The sequence below is a fragment of the Neltuma alba genome, unplaced genomic scaffold (genome assembly GCF_004799145.2).
Source record: "Neltuma alba isolate B1F8T4 unplaced genomic scaffold, ASM479914v2 tig00004099_pilon, whole genome shotgun sequence".
Classification (NCBI taxonomy): Eukaryota; Viridiplantae; Streptophyta; class Magnoliopsida; order Fabales; family Fabaceae; genus Neltuma; species Neltuma alba.
Genome location: NW_021633566.1, coordinates 41,526 through 56,947, shown reverse-complemented (window position 1 = coordinate 56,947; position 15,422 = coordinate 41,526). Strand labels below are relative to the sequence as shown.

Genomic DNA, 15,422 nt, shown 5'->3' with positions numbered 1-15,422 from the left:
TCACGCTCTCATATAATTATTCTATGTCAAACGGTTAACGTATTCTTTATTTTTGAAAAAGTCCTGAAACGCGGCGTTTGAACCAAAAAACCTAATCCCATTCCCTTCTCGTGCAAGGCGCGGGACAACAGATGGATTAGGGGCAGAGAAAATCGGAAATCGAAAAGCAGAAAGAGAGTGCTGACGTCTGACAGGGAAAGCAAGAAGGCGAGAAAGGGAGGAGCTTGGGAGAAGGGATAGTGCGTGATAAAGCCAATGATAGAGATACAGAGAGAGCAAGTGATAAAGGCAGCGATAGAGGAAGAGTGATAATTTCCAGTCAAGTAGGAATGGAAATTGTAGAATCGACGGCGCCGGTGGCTGAGGAATGTGAGCTCTCATTTCCAAGGGGTGGCCCCGTATATGTTCCGAATCTTGTTGGTCCCTGCACTAGGGTTGCTGAGTTTGAGAATTCTGTCTTCTGTGAACTTGAGGTATTAATCTTCCATTAATCCTTGATGCTTCTATGCCAAATATAGTACGAGAGGTACTTGTTTCCGCCTCACTCTCTTACGCTTGAAGTGTACTGTTTGGTTTGTTTGTGCAGAATCTAAAGGCAGAGTTGCATCAAGATGCTTCTGACCTTTGTGATGATGATATCTCGTGTGTACACCTCGTGTGCTTTTTTCTTTTGTGTGTTTTTCCAATTGTAATATGTTGTTTTCTCTTTTAGAGGCACTGACTTATGCTGTTTTAGAATTGATGAGCTTAAAGTATATACGGAAGAGGAGCTAATGAATATGGCTTTGAAGAAAGCATTCCAGGTTGCGGAGAACAATGAAAATCATCCTCCAACGTCGGATCAATCTAATGCGGGGTGAGTGAATCTTTTTTTTTTTTTGGGTTGATGTTTTTATGTTTGGCCTTATTTGGTGAAAACTTGGCATCTTCGTAGTGTGATCAATGTCCATTTTTGTGCATAGTTGCAAGGCGTCTCAATTGTTTGTTACTTTTTCTTTTTGAGGTATCAATTGTATTTTACTTAATATTATTGGTTTTGACAACTTCAATGGAAGAAAGGTAAAAATTAAGTGGTTTACTTGCCTACTTTCTGGTCTTTCTGAAGCTTCTTTTTGATATGATTCTATGTATTAGTGAACTTACCAGTTAAAATTTTATCCTTGGATCACGGGGTATCTATTTTGAACACCGTATCCTGTCAATACAATTCTCTAGCTGATGGATGTACAAAAAAAGTAGTAAATGAACACCAGAATGGTTCTAAATATGGATTTGAGGGAAAATACAGAAATTCGGAATGTGTGTGTGTGTGTGTGTGTTCTTTCTTTGCTAATTATACCATTATGTTCTTGCTTTGTCATGGCAGAATTTTATTTTGTTCTGTGAGATGTGGTGTGGTGCCACTGAGCCTTCATCCTGGTTATGATAAATGCACAATGTGATTGTGAGTGATGTTATCGTCTTGCAAGCTCAAATCCTTATGAACTTATATGTTTCGACATATTATCCTTCAGGATAGAAGATGACCACAATATGTCAAGCAATGATCATCCTTCTTTAAATACAAATATCTGTGGTACAGGATCAGATGCTCCTACATCATTTGAGCCATCAAATCGATCATCTGGAACTACAGCCAACAGAACTATGACGGGAAAGATCTCAAGGAGAAGAAGAAAAGGAACGAATGCTATATATGTTCAAGTATGTTGACTTTCTGAAAACATGCATGATTCCTGGTTATTTTTTGCAGCCTACGGCATCTACCTCTAACCAGTTTAGAAGAAGGAGAAGTTTATTTGATTGTTCATGCTGTCTATTTTTTTTTTTCCCGCGGGTAAATGAAAACTATTTGCCTGAATATACCTAGTACATCATTTACTATTAGTTTAATTTTTTCTACATGCTCTCCCATGACGATATCTAATCTCTCTAGGTGGCAGAAAAGAAAAACATAGTGGAGGTTGTTGAATTTATGATCATAAGGGTATGAAGTAGTCTAAGTGAATGGGATGCGTGTGCCCATACCCCCATAGTAATATGTATGTTTATTTCCATCTGCAATGTGATTAAATTTGGAGATAGGTTGGGAAGGTAGATTAAACAGTTAGAATCTGGTTTTACATATCTACTCTAGAAGTCTAAGTGTGCCTGCTTTGTTTTGCATGGACAATTGAAGTGTTGAATTTTCCCCTATTATAGCTTGTTCATGAAGCATTACCTAATATACTCGTCAACAGCTTTCTTTTTTCCCTGTCATAATGAATAGGTTTTTACTTTTGTTGAACTTTTTGTGTTTCTTATATCCTATGATTGACCGATTTCCAGGGTGGTTGTACAGAAAAGGTGGATGAAGTTGTAAAAATCAAGCAAAAGCAGGAAGAGGACAAAGTGGCGGTCAGACTTCATTCATTCAAGTATGTTTTACAGATGTTTATGTGTGATTTTTCCACTTCCATATTAAATTCTGACTTTCTCTTGTCTCATGTCTAGTCCTGCTTGCAAGATCAATCAATCTGCCCTCAAATCAGCTAGAACTGAAACGTTGAGATCCCTTAGGTCTACAAGTTCTTCCAAAAAGGTTAGTTTGAGATTCTTCACTAGTTATCCACTTCACAACAAATTGTTAAGGGTTCATTTTCATAATATAGATACTTATGTACTTTTATAGATATTATGCTTTTACATTGTTTTCTAATTCATTTTTTTAATGTTATTGCTTTACAATGTGGATCATAATTCACTCATGATGCTATTACCCGACACTATCATGTATCCTTTGTTTTCAATTGAAAGTAAACCAACAGATTTACAAGATGGCAATCTTATGGGAAATAGAATCACCAATACTAACCCTTGAAATTTGCTGTTTGACTTTGTAAAATAATGAACATTGGAACTTTTATTTTTTATCCTTTTTGTTTACCTATGATTGAAAAGTGGAAAGATTGGAGGAAAAAGAATGCAAAACTAGAGAAAGGCAATCAGTATGTCAGATCAGGCCTAATCTCTGAATTATAGCTCCTTTGTGCCAACACATCAGAGAGCAATCAGAAGATGATTAATTGCTTATCACCCTATCTCAGTCCGTTGAAACAGAATATAAGATACTAATCAGAGAGAAACAGAAGATACTAATATTTCTGTCATTACTGAAAACAGAATAAGAAAAAATTACACCCAATAAAGGAGAAGCCAAGGTCATGTGATCTTAGGCTTCTCCCGTGGGCCACGATATCCCACAAAAGTCAGCAGTGAGTTGTAACAAAAATGACAATGTCAATTAAAATCTATTCATCAGAGGATTCTTGTCTCATGTTATATTGTGCCTTTCTTTTGTGTGCATACGTGGGAGAGGGGGCTGGGGCTTTACATTGACTCTGGTTTTTCTTTTTCTTAAAATAACTTCTGATGTTGTTTGATATGTTCTTGTCTCTGTCGGGTTAAACATTAAACATGTCTTTAAATTCTTTGATTTTATCTTGGAGATGGTGATTTTACAACCAACTGTAAACTTTCCCAAAGTTGAAATCATTCATTTGTGGTGATAAAATTTTGTGATTTCTATATGACGACCATGCTGTTATTGTCTACTGAACAGTGATGTTATCTTCTCATCATCACTTCATTAAATGATTTCACAGGGTCATTGGATTTTCAGAAATTCCTAAATTTATTTCAACTGGTTCTCGCAAATATCTGGACTACTATGAAATACAGTGTTTTCCCCCATCTTTCATATTATTATTTGTTATTAATTATTCCTTCCTGGTTAATTATTGACAGGTTACGTCAGTGGGTCTTCAGGAACACATACCTGTGCCGTATCCTGAAGTTGTACTCACTGTGGAGGTTTACCATAATGTTCGAAAGTGTGTAAAGGTAGTTTAATGCACTTTTTTATGCCAACGAGGGATATATCTAACATTTAAGAATTATCTTACGTTACTAATGAAAAACAATGTCTTTTCAATTAGACCCAAGAATTATTGGTTATTGGAGGACAGACTTTAACTGCTTTAAGGGACAAGATCTTTTGCTCAATGGATCAGGTGATGCACAATGCTGGACAGCATGATCCTTCTGGTTATTTTCTCATTGAAGTAAGCTCCTCTGCTTGTTCTTATGGTCAGGGAGGGGTTAAACTTATTTTTAGTTGAATCTGACCGAAAGCCACTTATTGTAGGATGTATTCTACGTTGATAGGAGGGATCCGTCTGCTATTGATTATACTGTACCGATATTTGATTGGCTTAGAAACTCCAAGGGAGAGGCACAAGAAAAATGGGAATGTATAATAACTGGAGAGTTAAGGAAGAAACAGAAAGCAATCATGGGTGAAGCATCTGTCTCACACTTGCCTCACTTTACATCTATTGACATGCAGAAGATACGTGTTCGTGACATAAGATTCCGACTTGGTGCTGGATTCCTCTACTGTCACCAGGTATTTTCTTAGCTCTATGTTTCCATGTTTTAATCTCATCAAAGACCTAGACTGCACAATACATGCCTTGCTGAGAAATAAGTTTCATTTTATTCTAAATCTATGTTCAATTATATTATACTTTTCCGGTCCTTAATATAAGACCTATTTAATTAATTTGATTAGATTAAGAAAGTTAGGTGAGTTAGTTAATTATAAGAAGTATGACATGTTTTTCCTAAAACATCATAATCACCTTCTTTAATATCCTCCATCTCTTTTCTACTTGATTATGGTTGATGGAGTATCCATAAGGGTAATTTAGGAAAAATTGCTAAATATGTGAAATAAGTTTTATATTTAGGACCAAAATCAATTCAATAATTAGGCAAGGATCGGAGGAGTAATAATTTTGTTAGAATTATGTCTAACTATTATTTTCCCACTTTAATAAAAATAATATGGGGAAATTTTTTCCCCTCCTTTTTGGCCAAAATGTGGGGAAATTTCTTTAATGCAAGAGTGGGAGGACACTTGATAAGCATTGACAAGATTTTTTGTTCTGTAGATATTAAACAGATGACAATATTTAATGGCAAAGGCATGGGACCATCGATGCTTATTATTTGGAAAAGAGACGCCCTTTTATGTGTTAATTCGGTCCCAAATGAGATAATTATTCATGAAGCCATTATTTAATGCCTCAACCTATATTGATTAGCACTTTCTTATATATGATATAAACTTTTTATATTTCATGACTTTATGGGGCGTTTAGTTAATGTGAAGGAAAAATGCTCCGTTTCTCTTGAAATTGAAAGAAAAAAAAGGAAATATGTAAATACATTTATATACATGTTATTTTTATGTATTAATAACTGATTTCTCATCCACTAAGTCTCTCTCTCTCGCTATCTCTTCTTTTTTCTTTTTTTAAATTCTTGCAAATCAATTGAGTTTTAGTTTGGCTAGAAAGCATGGTAATTTGTTTATTTGCTTGTAAACTGCAGGGAGACTGCACTCACACACTAGTAATACGAGATATGAGGTTGATTCATCCTGATGATGTGCATAATCGAGCTGCTTATCCAATAGTTACTTTCGAACTAAAGTTGCGTTTTCAGAAATGTAATGTTTGCAAGATATTCAGAGCTACAAAGGTCACTGTGGATGACAAATGGACGCCAAAAAATCCTTGCTATTTTTGTGATGAATGCTTTTCGCTTCTTCACATAGCAGAGGATGGCTCTCTTCATTATTCTGAATTTCTGGAGTATGATTATCATCATGATTAGTTGCCCTCTGCCCTGATCACTGCAGGACGTTTAACTCGTCGACTGCTACATGGGATCTCATGATCATTGCTTGGAATTTCCAAGAGTTCCAGTCATCTGTTTTGCAATTCATAAGAGTTAATGGAATGATTTCTTTTGGTTTGCAAAATCTGAAGCATCTATTCAATTGCACAAGGACGGGATGCTTAGAGCCTCTAGTTAAATTCACATGCAGATGCCTTGTCATTTTGGAACCTCTTTTTGTTGCTTTGGAAGGTAACCTTCTTAAGAGTTCCATTGCAATGGAAATGATGTAGGTGCGTATTTGAATTATCTCGTATAATACTGTCTGGACAAAGCATCTTACTGCAAAAGAAGGAAATCATGCTAGGCCAGAAACTTGTGGATCCTTATTACTGGGGTTTTTGTACTGTGTATACAAGAGAATTTTGTTTAGGAATGACATGTTACTATTATAAGAGACACTGATCCGTCTGCAATTTTTAATATCATTTTTTATTTTTGTCCTCATTAGTCATTGGCTAGTTTTATTTTATCACTATCTCCATAAATATGCATGTTTTTAGAAAATAAGTTGTATTTTTTAATACATTTATTACCTTTAACAAATCTCAATCAATTTTTTATCAATGTAATTTGGGTATTTGCATCTTGTTAAAAGCACTGGGGAGAATAATATATGAAGAATTCAATAAAAGCCATAGTGATGATGCAAGCAACGGCACAACACTAATGTTCGATGAATGACTTCTACTGCTTTGTCTTCACTTGACGGGTGATTTTGAGTTGAAAAGGAATGAACAATAGGCATCATATGCTTCAGCGACAAGGTCACTGTAAAAGCAGCTTATGCAAATAAGTTTGTTGCTTTTGGGCCTGTTTGGCATCATGTTCAAAATCATTTATACACACATTATAAGTTGAGGCAAAATTTATTTTATATATTTATATCATATTTTGTAAATTATGATTGAAAAACTATTTATAAGTTATTGTAAATGGTTTTTTTTTTTTGGGTCTTTGAAGGTATTATCTTGTCTTCTCATTGGCTTTGTTGCAATAACTGCTTATAAATTTTATCATTTGTCACCATGCATAGTTGACTTCTCTTAAAATCCATCCACGTCTCATTAGCTAACTGCATCCATTTCAACCTTTTGATCCTAAAATGACATGAGCAGCATAACTCAGCTTCTTGGGTTTTTGTTGCCAAGCATGACAAGTGAAAAAACATGAAGTACTGTAGCATGGAGATCAGTTACCATAATGTTGCACTTTTAAAAAACGGTATTTATGAAGCCATTTTCCACTTTTTGTTGTCTAATTCATCCTCACCGATTGATTGTTTATATTAGATTTCGACGGCTCAGATTTAATAGTTATAATATACTATTTATTGTCCTAAATAAGAGTATTTTAAGAAAGACAATACGTATATATCACAAATAACTAACTTAACTAATTTTCTTAATATTTGTAAATTAATTATTTAACATTTATATTAAAGAGTAAGGGTAGTATTGTTGATTGTTGAAAATTAATTATGTTTAAATAATAAAAAATGATGAAGGAGGTATTGTTGAAAGAAGTCAGGAGAAGGGGGCAAAAGAGGGATAGATTGGAGAACTTGTCATTGGCTAAATCTTCACTATGATTTTTGTATCGCAAAAAAAAAAAAAAACCTTATTACTTTTCCTAAATGTGTAATAAGAATATAAAATCCCAAGATTTTATCAAATTACCAAATGGTATTTTTTGGATTTTAAATGTGATTATTAGGTCTCAAACACTCACTGCACTTTAGTCTCCCAAACTCATTTGACATTCAAATGTAATATTCCTCTGATCCTATTTATAGAATAGAGAGAGAAAATTTTTTTATCCTATTTATAAGTTATTTTATTAAATTTTTACTATGAATGTATTATATTATCCTTTATTTATCATAATGTAGATAGTTATTTTTTTTTAAAAGTGTATATATTAAATAGGGGTAAAGTTGGAAAGTTACTATATTTTAATGAAGAGTTAATGCAGTTTAAGATTTTTTTTTTGTCTGTGTAAAATATATTAGAAGTGTTTTATAAATAAGACAAGAGGAGTAAGTGTTATTTTTAGATCACTTGAATGGATGACTGTCAAGTGCCAACAAAGTTAGTTTAATTTCCAATAATTTGGTCTTTGATAGTTTAAAATCTGTTATTAATACGCCTAACGAGAAACGAACGCAAGCCTTGGCCTTGGACCTTGGTGAATGGACGGCTATGGTTGCGTCTGAGATTTAACAGCCAGAGGCTATTTCACTTTATTCAAACGACGAGTCGACAACATTTGAAGTTTTTACGGGGAAGCTAAGCACTAGGAAATAGGGAAGTCAGAGGTTCTGGGTGAAGCAGGGGGCCTCCAATGTTGCTGAGTGGTGGCTCTCGCATTTCGCATCATCTCCGAGAATGCGACCTCCATTTCCACTTAAGCTGCAGATTTCGTTTCTACAGTTCCCAAATTGTTCTGCTTTCCTTTCCATCGCCTCTGAATGCTTCTTGGCCATGTATTGAAAAGCAAACCAGAATGTCTTCTTCTTCTTCTTCTTCGTCGTCGTCGTCATCGTGCTATGCCGGCATCCCGTCTGAGTCTCCTCGAGAAATTCCACCCTTTTTTTACTCTTTCAGGTTCTTTGTTTCTTACTATCAATTTTTTTGGGTTATATTATTTTGTAAAGTTTGTTTGTCGGTACCCAAAAAAAAAAAAAGGGCAGGTATTGATTTTTTTTCCTTAATTTTTTGAAATTTGGTATGAACCTGGTTTATGTGAATAAGTTCCCAAGCAACTATGAATTAATCGATGAAAACACAGATTCAACAACTCTCGAGTGACTTGTGCTACTTCCTTATTCTTGACTGTTTATAACCGCATTCACTCTTTCGTGATCCGTGTCTAAATAACCCTCTAGGTAATTTACTTGTAAACTAACTAACCTATTGATTATCTCCTGCGTATTCTATGATACCGAAATAAAAAAAGAAATCCTTGTATCAGTTACTTCCTTCCGAAATATTCGTTGGTCTCGAAGATTAGAGATGAAGAATTCTGATATAGCTGCCGCAGAGACTTTCATGTAGCATCCTCGAGAACAGAATACCTCTAATCAATAAAAATTTGTGAGGGGCTTGTTACTTAGTTTTCACTTAACATTAACCGAATGTAACTCATGAGTAGCCATTGATCCAGCCCCAACTTCGCTGATCATCAATCTCTGGTTGCCCACGTCTTTTTTTTTTTTTTTGGGGGGGGGGGGGGAGGGCAGAGAAATAAGCTTCGTTAGATATGAAGGGAGTTACAAGAGAGGAGTGTGGAACAACCTTCTAAGAAACCCAGAAAAAGATGGGAAATTTTGGGGGGCGTCCGGAAAGGGGAGGGGGGGGGGGGCGCGGTTGGGACGAAGGAAAAAAAAAACTTTAGAAGATATAGAAGCCCTTTAATCCTTTCTCATATCATTCATAGAGATTGGAAAAAAACACTGCAGTGAAGCATGAGATACAAGTTCATCCCTTTACTATACTAATGAATTTAGAGTTCCCAAAGCATGATTACAATTTTTAGCATTCCTTCCCAATCAAATGCACCTAATCATGGCAAAGACTGTTTACCCATGGTCAGGTGTGTACCTTTCAGAACACCATTAACAAAAGTCCTCCCTTCTCTTTTTGTTCATTTATTGCCTGAGATGGGTGTTTCCTAATAGGCTGATTAATTCCTTGTGTGGGTGGTGCTTAGTGAAAGAGGATGAAAATTCAGAGAGAAAAGTATTGGAATGAATCTCAGAATGCATATGCAGCAGAGGGTTTGAACTTTTCTTTGTACTAAAAGTGTCATCTTGTATCAAATTCGCCTCATGATCAGCGCACTCTTTTCTGACCAGGGAAAAGTTACGTTGTCGCAAATAATCAGGAAGAAATACTCTTGGGCTTCAATAATGTCTAGTACAGTTAAAAATTTCAATTATTCACCTGCTATCTATCTTCAAGGGAGACTGTTCTTATATCCAGTAGTTTAGACCTCAGAGCCCTCATATTGCCTGTGTGAATTCGGGAGAGTTATTTGTTTTAAGCTTTTGCATATGTGACTGCTCATCTGTAAGGTTTAAATTGTTGGCCATGAGCTATCTGATTGCTGATCAAGTAATCAATTTACGTGTTCACTGATTTTTTCCATTTTAATTTGTATTGCATGTTATCCTTCCTTTTTTTTCACCTTTTTAATCAAGATTCTGATTCCTTTTGTTTCTGCAAAGCCAACAAGAAGATGATCAGGAAATTATCTCCGATGGATTATCACCAATAGCAGGTTTTTAGCCACTTTCACCGTATTCCTCTTTTGCCATTTCTCCCACACATGTGCATCCTTACAACTAACTCATTTATTTTCTGAACCCCCCCCCCCCAATATTTTCTGGACAGTAGAACATGCTGTTCCTTGAAAATTATGTTTTATGATGCTCTTCGATTGGTTTTTTGGGGTTGGGCTCACAGTAATCTTTTCTTACAAGGAAGCATTCCTTTGGACTTTTGTATCGTTTAGTTTAGTATCTGTTCTGTTGCATCTTTTAAATCTTTAGCATTTTCAATTACTGGCCGCTTTGGCTGCATAAGTGATGGTTCTGTTAAACCTTTGTATTCTAAGCTTAAGCAAATATATGCATACTGTGATGCCTATTCACTTTTTACAACAACAGGCTTTATTTCACCATATGGAGTCGACCATATAGGTGGACTTGTTACGACAAGCCTGTTCGTTTGTTAGCCAAGACAAAATTGACATAGCCTTGTTTTTTAATTTCCATTTTTATTTTACTTATGGGATTTTAATTCATAAATTAAAAGAAGAGATGTGACGGTGGATTCATGAACTTAGTATTGATTGTTATGGATTGCGCTTATTGATTTGCTTGAACATTCTCTGTACTTTTAATGTTGTCCAAAGGACCTGGATCTATTAAAATGGCCCTTGTAGTTGGGTCCTCAGCTTTTACCTTTTTTCCTTTCATTTCTCTCTAGAACTAAAAGTTTTGTGTTAGTTAATTACTTAATTACATAAAACTTATAATTCTTGTGACTATTTTGTTCAGATAAAGTCCTTTGGCCCATTATAGTTGTCAATTAAGTGAGTATTTTTGCCTATACGAGATTTGGGGTGGCTACATTACTCTTTTGAGAATAGCTGGAATACGAATACAGTTATATTAAAATTTTGTTGCCCTCCTCCGCCTCCTGACTATATGTCTATATACTACATGTCGTATATAATGCACTATCTCAACAAGATATTTATGAACCTAGCATGATCATTTCCAGGAGGAGTTGTAGCATTGGGAAAGTTTGATGCCTTGCACATTGGTCATCGGGAGCTTGCCATTCAAGCGTCAAGGGCTGGGCCTCCATTTCTTTTATCACTTTCTGGAATGGCTGAAGTACTTGGCTGGGAACAAAGGTTTGATCCAGTGCAACATTCTGCCAATTCAGTTGAAGGGTTTCTTTTACCAGATTATATAACTTGCAAAATAAGATCGTTTCTTCCAGTTGCACAATCTTAATCTTTCAATTTGTAGACATAACTTTGCAATTGAGAACAAGAAAAATTTTCCACATGGACTAGATTAAATATCTTGTTAGCCATTGCTCTGTGTCTGTTAGGAAATGGACCAATGTTTTCATGTTACCTGGCTAAGACTTCCTCTAGCCCATAATATAAGACGTTGATTAGAAGAAAATTGCGATCCAAAATATAAGATGTCAGCATAATTAGTGTATTTTTTCCACTTTCGTCCCTATTAAACATAGGAGAGAGAGGAAAGAGAGATGAGAGATAATAAAAGGGTAACAGTAAAGGCAACTTTATCATTTTTTAGGATAAGATAGGAAAACTTTATCATTTTAGGACAAATATAATGACTAAGCTTCCATTTCTTGGTATGTGAGAAAAATTAACCAACTTCTTATATCATGGACTAGAGGGAGTACTAGCTTTCCAAAATCTGCTCTTGTATGTGGACCATCAAAAACATAATTTCTTGAGAATGTTCTTAATTAGTACTTCTGTGTTTTTAATGATTAGCGGTAGGGAAAAAATATAAGGAACTACCCTCAACTTGGAGTCATCTGCATGGCTTTCCCTTTACCTTGAAATCTTGATAATGAGCTCCTTTGAACTTTCATTTGTATGCGCATATCACCATTCTGTAATAACTCTGTTGAGTCACTCCTGGCATAATAGAACCATGTGGCACCTGGCATGGGAACATTATATGTTTGTTTTCGGGTGGTTATATATGAAAGATATATAATTTGAGTAATCATATGTTTTGAGTTTTGATGAATATCATTTGGGCATAATTTTTTTAGCGATTAAAGTCCTTTCTAAAGAGCTGTTTCCTTTATTCTCATTGTTTATGGTAGTATTTCATGTTTCATAGACATAAATAAGAGACAATGTAGACCATCTTCTTTATTCCTTCCTAAACAGGGCTCCTATAGTTGCCAAATGTGACCGAAAGCGAGTGCTTTCTTCTTGGGCTCCTTATTGCTGTAAAACGGTCCCAAAAGAGTTCCAAGTTGAGTTTTCAAAAGTGAGACATCTCAGCCCTCGTGAATTTGTTGAGAAGTTATCAAGAGAGCTTAGAGTGCGTGGAGTTGTTGCTGGTAAATTACATGCCCACTATGTTTTATTTAATTAACGTAACACCTTTCTCTTCTGCATTTGACGTGGTTACATGCATATTATTTCCTGTACTATGGGGAAAGTCCGCTACTCCAGTAAGCGGTAATTGCATTTGCTGATAGAGTGTGGTTCTAATATGGATCTGTTGATGCCCCAAAAAGAAGGATGTGTTATTCCTTATTTCAATTTCTGGTTCTTTCAAGATTGAAAGAAAGACTTCGATATGATATCTGTAATTTGGAGGGTGCAGTACTTTCTCCAATGTTCAATTAACATATTTTAAATATAAAGAAAGTTTTATTAGCTGGAGAGTGAGTTGCTGGAGAGTAGGATAATACAATACCTTCCCACAAGTCATTTAATGTTGTAGGGGCACTGCAAAAAATTTAGCATTCCTTTCTAAGCAAATAAACCAATTCGTGACAACAACAACCCTGCCATCTTTATTTCTTTGTGAATCTAATAAATCAGTAAGTCCAATTTCCTAGACAATCTGAATGGGACAAAAAGTTCCAATCTCCTCATTCCGAAGTGTTGTAGCCATACTGCAATGCAAGAACAACTGCTGTTTCAGAATTACTCCTATACACAAAGCAGTTGCTAGGGGCAGCGCCTTTGTGGCCATGGAATTTGCGGTACATTAGTATAAGGTTTCTCTGTTGGGAGAAGCAATGAGGAATTCAAAGTAGGACTTGCATTAACATAATCTATCCTAATATTGATGTTGATTGCACACTTCAAATTTAAATGAGGCTAAAGCTTTGCGGTAAAGAGCAGTTTTTGCGGTGTTGTAATGCATATCTATATGAAACTGAGACACCTGTAATGGAGCTTGTGGCAGGTGAGAACTACCGATTTGGGTATAAAGCTGCTGGGGATGCATCAGATTTGGTAAAGCTGTGTGATGAATATGGTATGGAAGCTTACATAATAAAGTCTGTTATGGACAAGTATCAGAACTCCGCAACTTTAAATACCAGCAACCCAAAAGAGAGAGGACAGGTTTCATCTACTCGTGTTCGGCAGGCTCTTGCTGTAGGAGACATGAGGTATGTCTCAGAGCTTCTAGGTCGACCGCACCGTATCGTATTGATGGCCACTGACTCAGAACGATTTAGTGTTGGCGATTACAAGGTATCTGCTTCTAAATCCTGCTTAATGAATCTTGCACCAAAGGAAGGTTTATATGAGAAATGTTATCTTATCCTTGATCAAGAGAATGTAGTGCAGTGTAGAGTAGTCATTGATACCAATTTTGTCCATGTAGAAATGGGTGGCTTAGGCCTGAGTGACAATTTCAGGACTCAACATTTTCAGTTCTTGCAAATTGAATTTGCTGGTTCCAGCTCTTGATTCAGTTAAAAATTTTAGCCTGTATGCTCAGATATGTCATATTTATATCATACTCCCAAAATTCATGGGATTCAAATGCCTTGTCATGAGGCTGATCAAAGTTGTGGCTTAGTCTTCACTCAGTTCCTTTCACTCTGCATCTATTTGGCATACTCAAATGACGTTTGCTTAGTCAAGCATCAAGTGTGGTTTAACGCCGAAAGGCTTGAAGCGCTCTGAAGATTATATATAATATATATATATATATTTATTTATATAGAGGCAGCGTCAATCATAAATTCATTGTACTCTGGAGACCACCAAGAAAACAAGGAAGGGAAAAAAACCAAGTAGCTCTAAAATACTCTGTTTGTAGTGAGAATGGGCCAGATTTGATCCTGGGCTTCAATTCTGCTTGCTCATTGGAGGGGAAAAGAGGAAAAATGAAAAAGCTTTACACATTGATCTTCTGTTTTTTTCCTTTCATTTTGGTGTAAAATTTCCCGGTGATTGTAGGGTGCAAAATCTTGATGAAATTATGCATAATTTCCATGAATTTTATATTGTGTATAGATAACCAGAGTTCAAAATAATTATGCGTAGTCGAATACTATTATTAAAATTTGAATACTCCTCCGGTCCTAATTATAAGACCCAATTGACTTATTTGAGGAGATTAAGGAAGTAAGTTAAGTTGGTTATTTATAATAAATAAGTGTTGTTATTCCTAAAATATCCTTGCTAATTAAGTATATTGGTTAAAACTATCATTATTAGAAGGATTATCTTGGAAAAAAATGCATAAATATAAGAGAGAAAATGGATTGGGTCTTATAATTAGGACCAAATAAAAAGTCAAATTGGGTCTTATAATAAGGACCGGAGGAGTACAAACATAGTCCAAAGTCAAAAGTAGTCCTCCAAACAATTTTTTTTTAAAATAGAAACTGTATATCTATTAATCACAGAAGAGTTAAGTCCAGGTTACAAGGAAAAGATGGGAGCTTCTTTCATCATCATCCGTCTCTCCTTAAGAAAGATGGGATGTGATAAAAAAATACTCCTCCGGTCTTAATTATAAGACCCAATTGACTTATTTGAGGAGATTAAGGAAGTAAGTTAAGTTGGTTATTTATAATAAATAAGTGTTGTTATTCTTAAAATATCCTTGCTAATTAAGTATATTGGCTAAAACTATCATTATTAGAAGAATTATCTTAGAAAAAATGCATAAATATAAGAGAGAAAATGGATTGGGTCTTATAATTAGGACCAAATAAAAAGTCAAATTGGGTCCTATAATAAGGACCGGAGGAGTACAATAATTCCTTTCTATCCTATATGATAACTTGACAAGGTGATCGACCATAGAATTATTTTCTCGATGAGTATAGTAGACCGGTACCTGCCAATCCTTGCCAAGCACTCTGAATCACACTTAAAATGCCTTGTTTCATTAGATACTCAAGTGATCAGAGCTTATAAGCTATAACCATGTTGTCTATTTTAAATTTCGTATATATATATATATATATATATGTGTGTGTGTGTGTGTGATCTACTTTTGGTTTTGACTGAAGCTTATTATTTAACATAAATCATATTTAAATTTTGATAAAAAATAATCGTGTGAATATTGGAGTAATCAATTTTAT

The 15,422-nt window shown here is 35.2% G+C and overlaps 2 protein-coding genes across 3 annotated transcripts; both read left to right on the top strand.

Moving 5' to 3' along the window:
* The first annotated feature begins 152 nt into the window (after positions 1 to 152).
* On the top strand, positions 153 to 6,219 carry LOC114743704 (snRNA-activating protein complex subunit-like). Of its 2 annotated transcripts, none has more exons than XM_028931924.1 (10): positions 153 to 473; positions 587 to 642; positions 737 to 856; positions 1,515 to 1,704; positions 2,329 to 2,417; positions 2,494 to 2,581; positions 3,787 to 3,882; positions 3,978 to 4,103; positions 4,187 to 4,447; positions 5,437 to 6,219. In XM_028931924.1, exons 1-10 carry the CDS (start codon positions 330 to 332, stop codon positions 5,719 to 5,721), a joined length of 1,455 nt encoding a protein of 484 aa, XP_028787757.1. In that variant the 5' UTR covers positions 153 to 329; the 3' UTR covers positions 5,722 to 6,219. The 2 variants fall into 2 exon arrangements, with proteins under 2 accessions (XP_028787757.1, XP_028787758.1); XM_028931925.1 differs by having other exon boundaries at positions 388 to 473; positions 587 to 646.
* A 1,826-nt stretch (positions 6,220 to 8,045) lies between these two features.
* Positions 8,046 to 13,800, top strand: LOC114743705 (FAD synthetase 1, chloroplastic-like). Its single transcript, XM_028931927.1, has 5 exons — positions 8,046 to 8,390; positions 10,013 to 10,065; positions 11,073 to 11,208; positions 12,241 to 12,416; positions 13,277 to 13,800. The coding sequence occupies exons 1-5, from the start codon at positions 8,128 to 8,130 to the stop codon at positions 13,786 to 13,788; spliced, it is 1,140 nt and encodes a 379-aa protein (XP_028787760.1). The 5' UTR covers positions 8,046 to 8,127; the 3' UTR covers positions 13,789 to 13,800.
* The last annotated feature ends 1,622 nt before the right edge of the window (positions 13,801 to 15,422 follow it).

What these genes read in the sequence shown, in the direction of transcription:
- LOC114743704 (XM_028931924.1), top strand. Translation starts at nt 330, where the DNA reads ATGGAAATTGTAGAATCGACGGCGCCGGTGGCTGAGGAATGTGAGCTC. An exon ending in CGAATGCTATATATGTTCAA is followed by an intron (nt 1,705 to 2,328) that starts GTATGTTGACTT and finishes ACCGATTTCCAG; the next exon opens with GGTGGTTGTACAGAAAAGGT. An exon ending in GATTCCTCTACTGTCACCAG is followed by an intron (nt 4,448 to 5,436) that starts GTATTTTCTTAG and finishes TGTAAACTGCAG; the next exon opens with GGAGACTGCACTCACACACT.
- LOC114743705 (XM_028931927.1), top strand. Translation starts at nt 8,128, where the DNA reads ATGTTGCTGAGTGGTGGCTCTCGCATTTCGCATCATCTCCGAGAATGC. An exon ending in GTACTTGGCTGGGAACAAAG is followed by an intron (nt 11,209 to 12,240) that starts GTTTGATCCAGT and finishes CTTCCTAAACAG; the next exon opens with GGCTCCTATAGTTGCCAAAT. An exon ending in AGTGCGTGGAGTTGTTGCTG is followed by an intron (nt 12,417 to 13,276) that starts GTAAATTACATG and finishes AGCTTGTGGCAG; the next exon opens with GTGAGAACTACCGATTTGGG.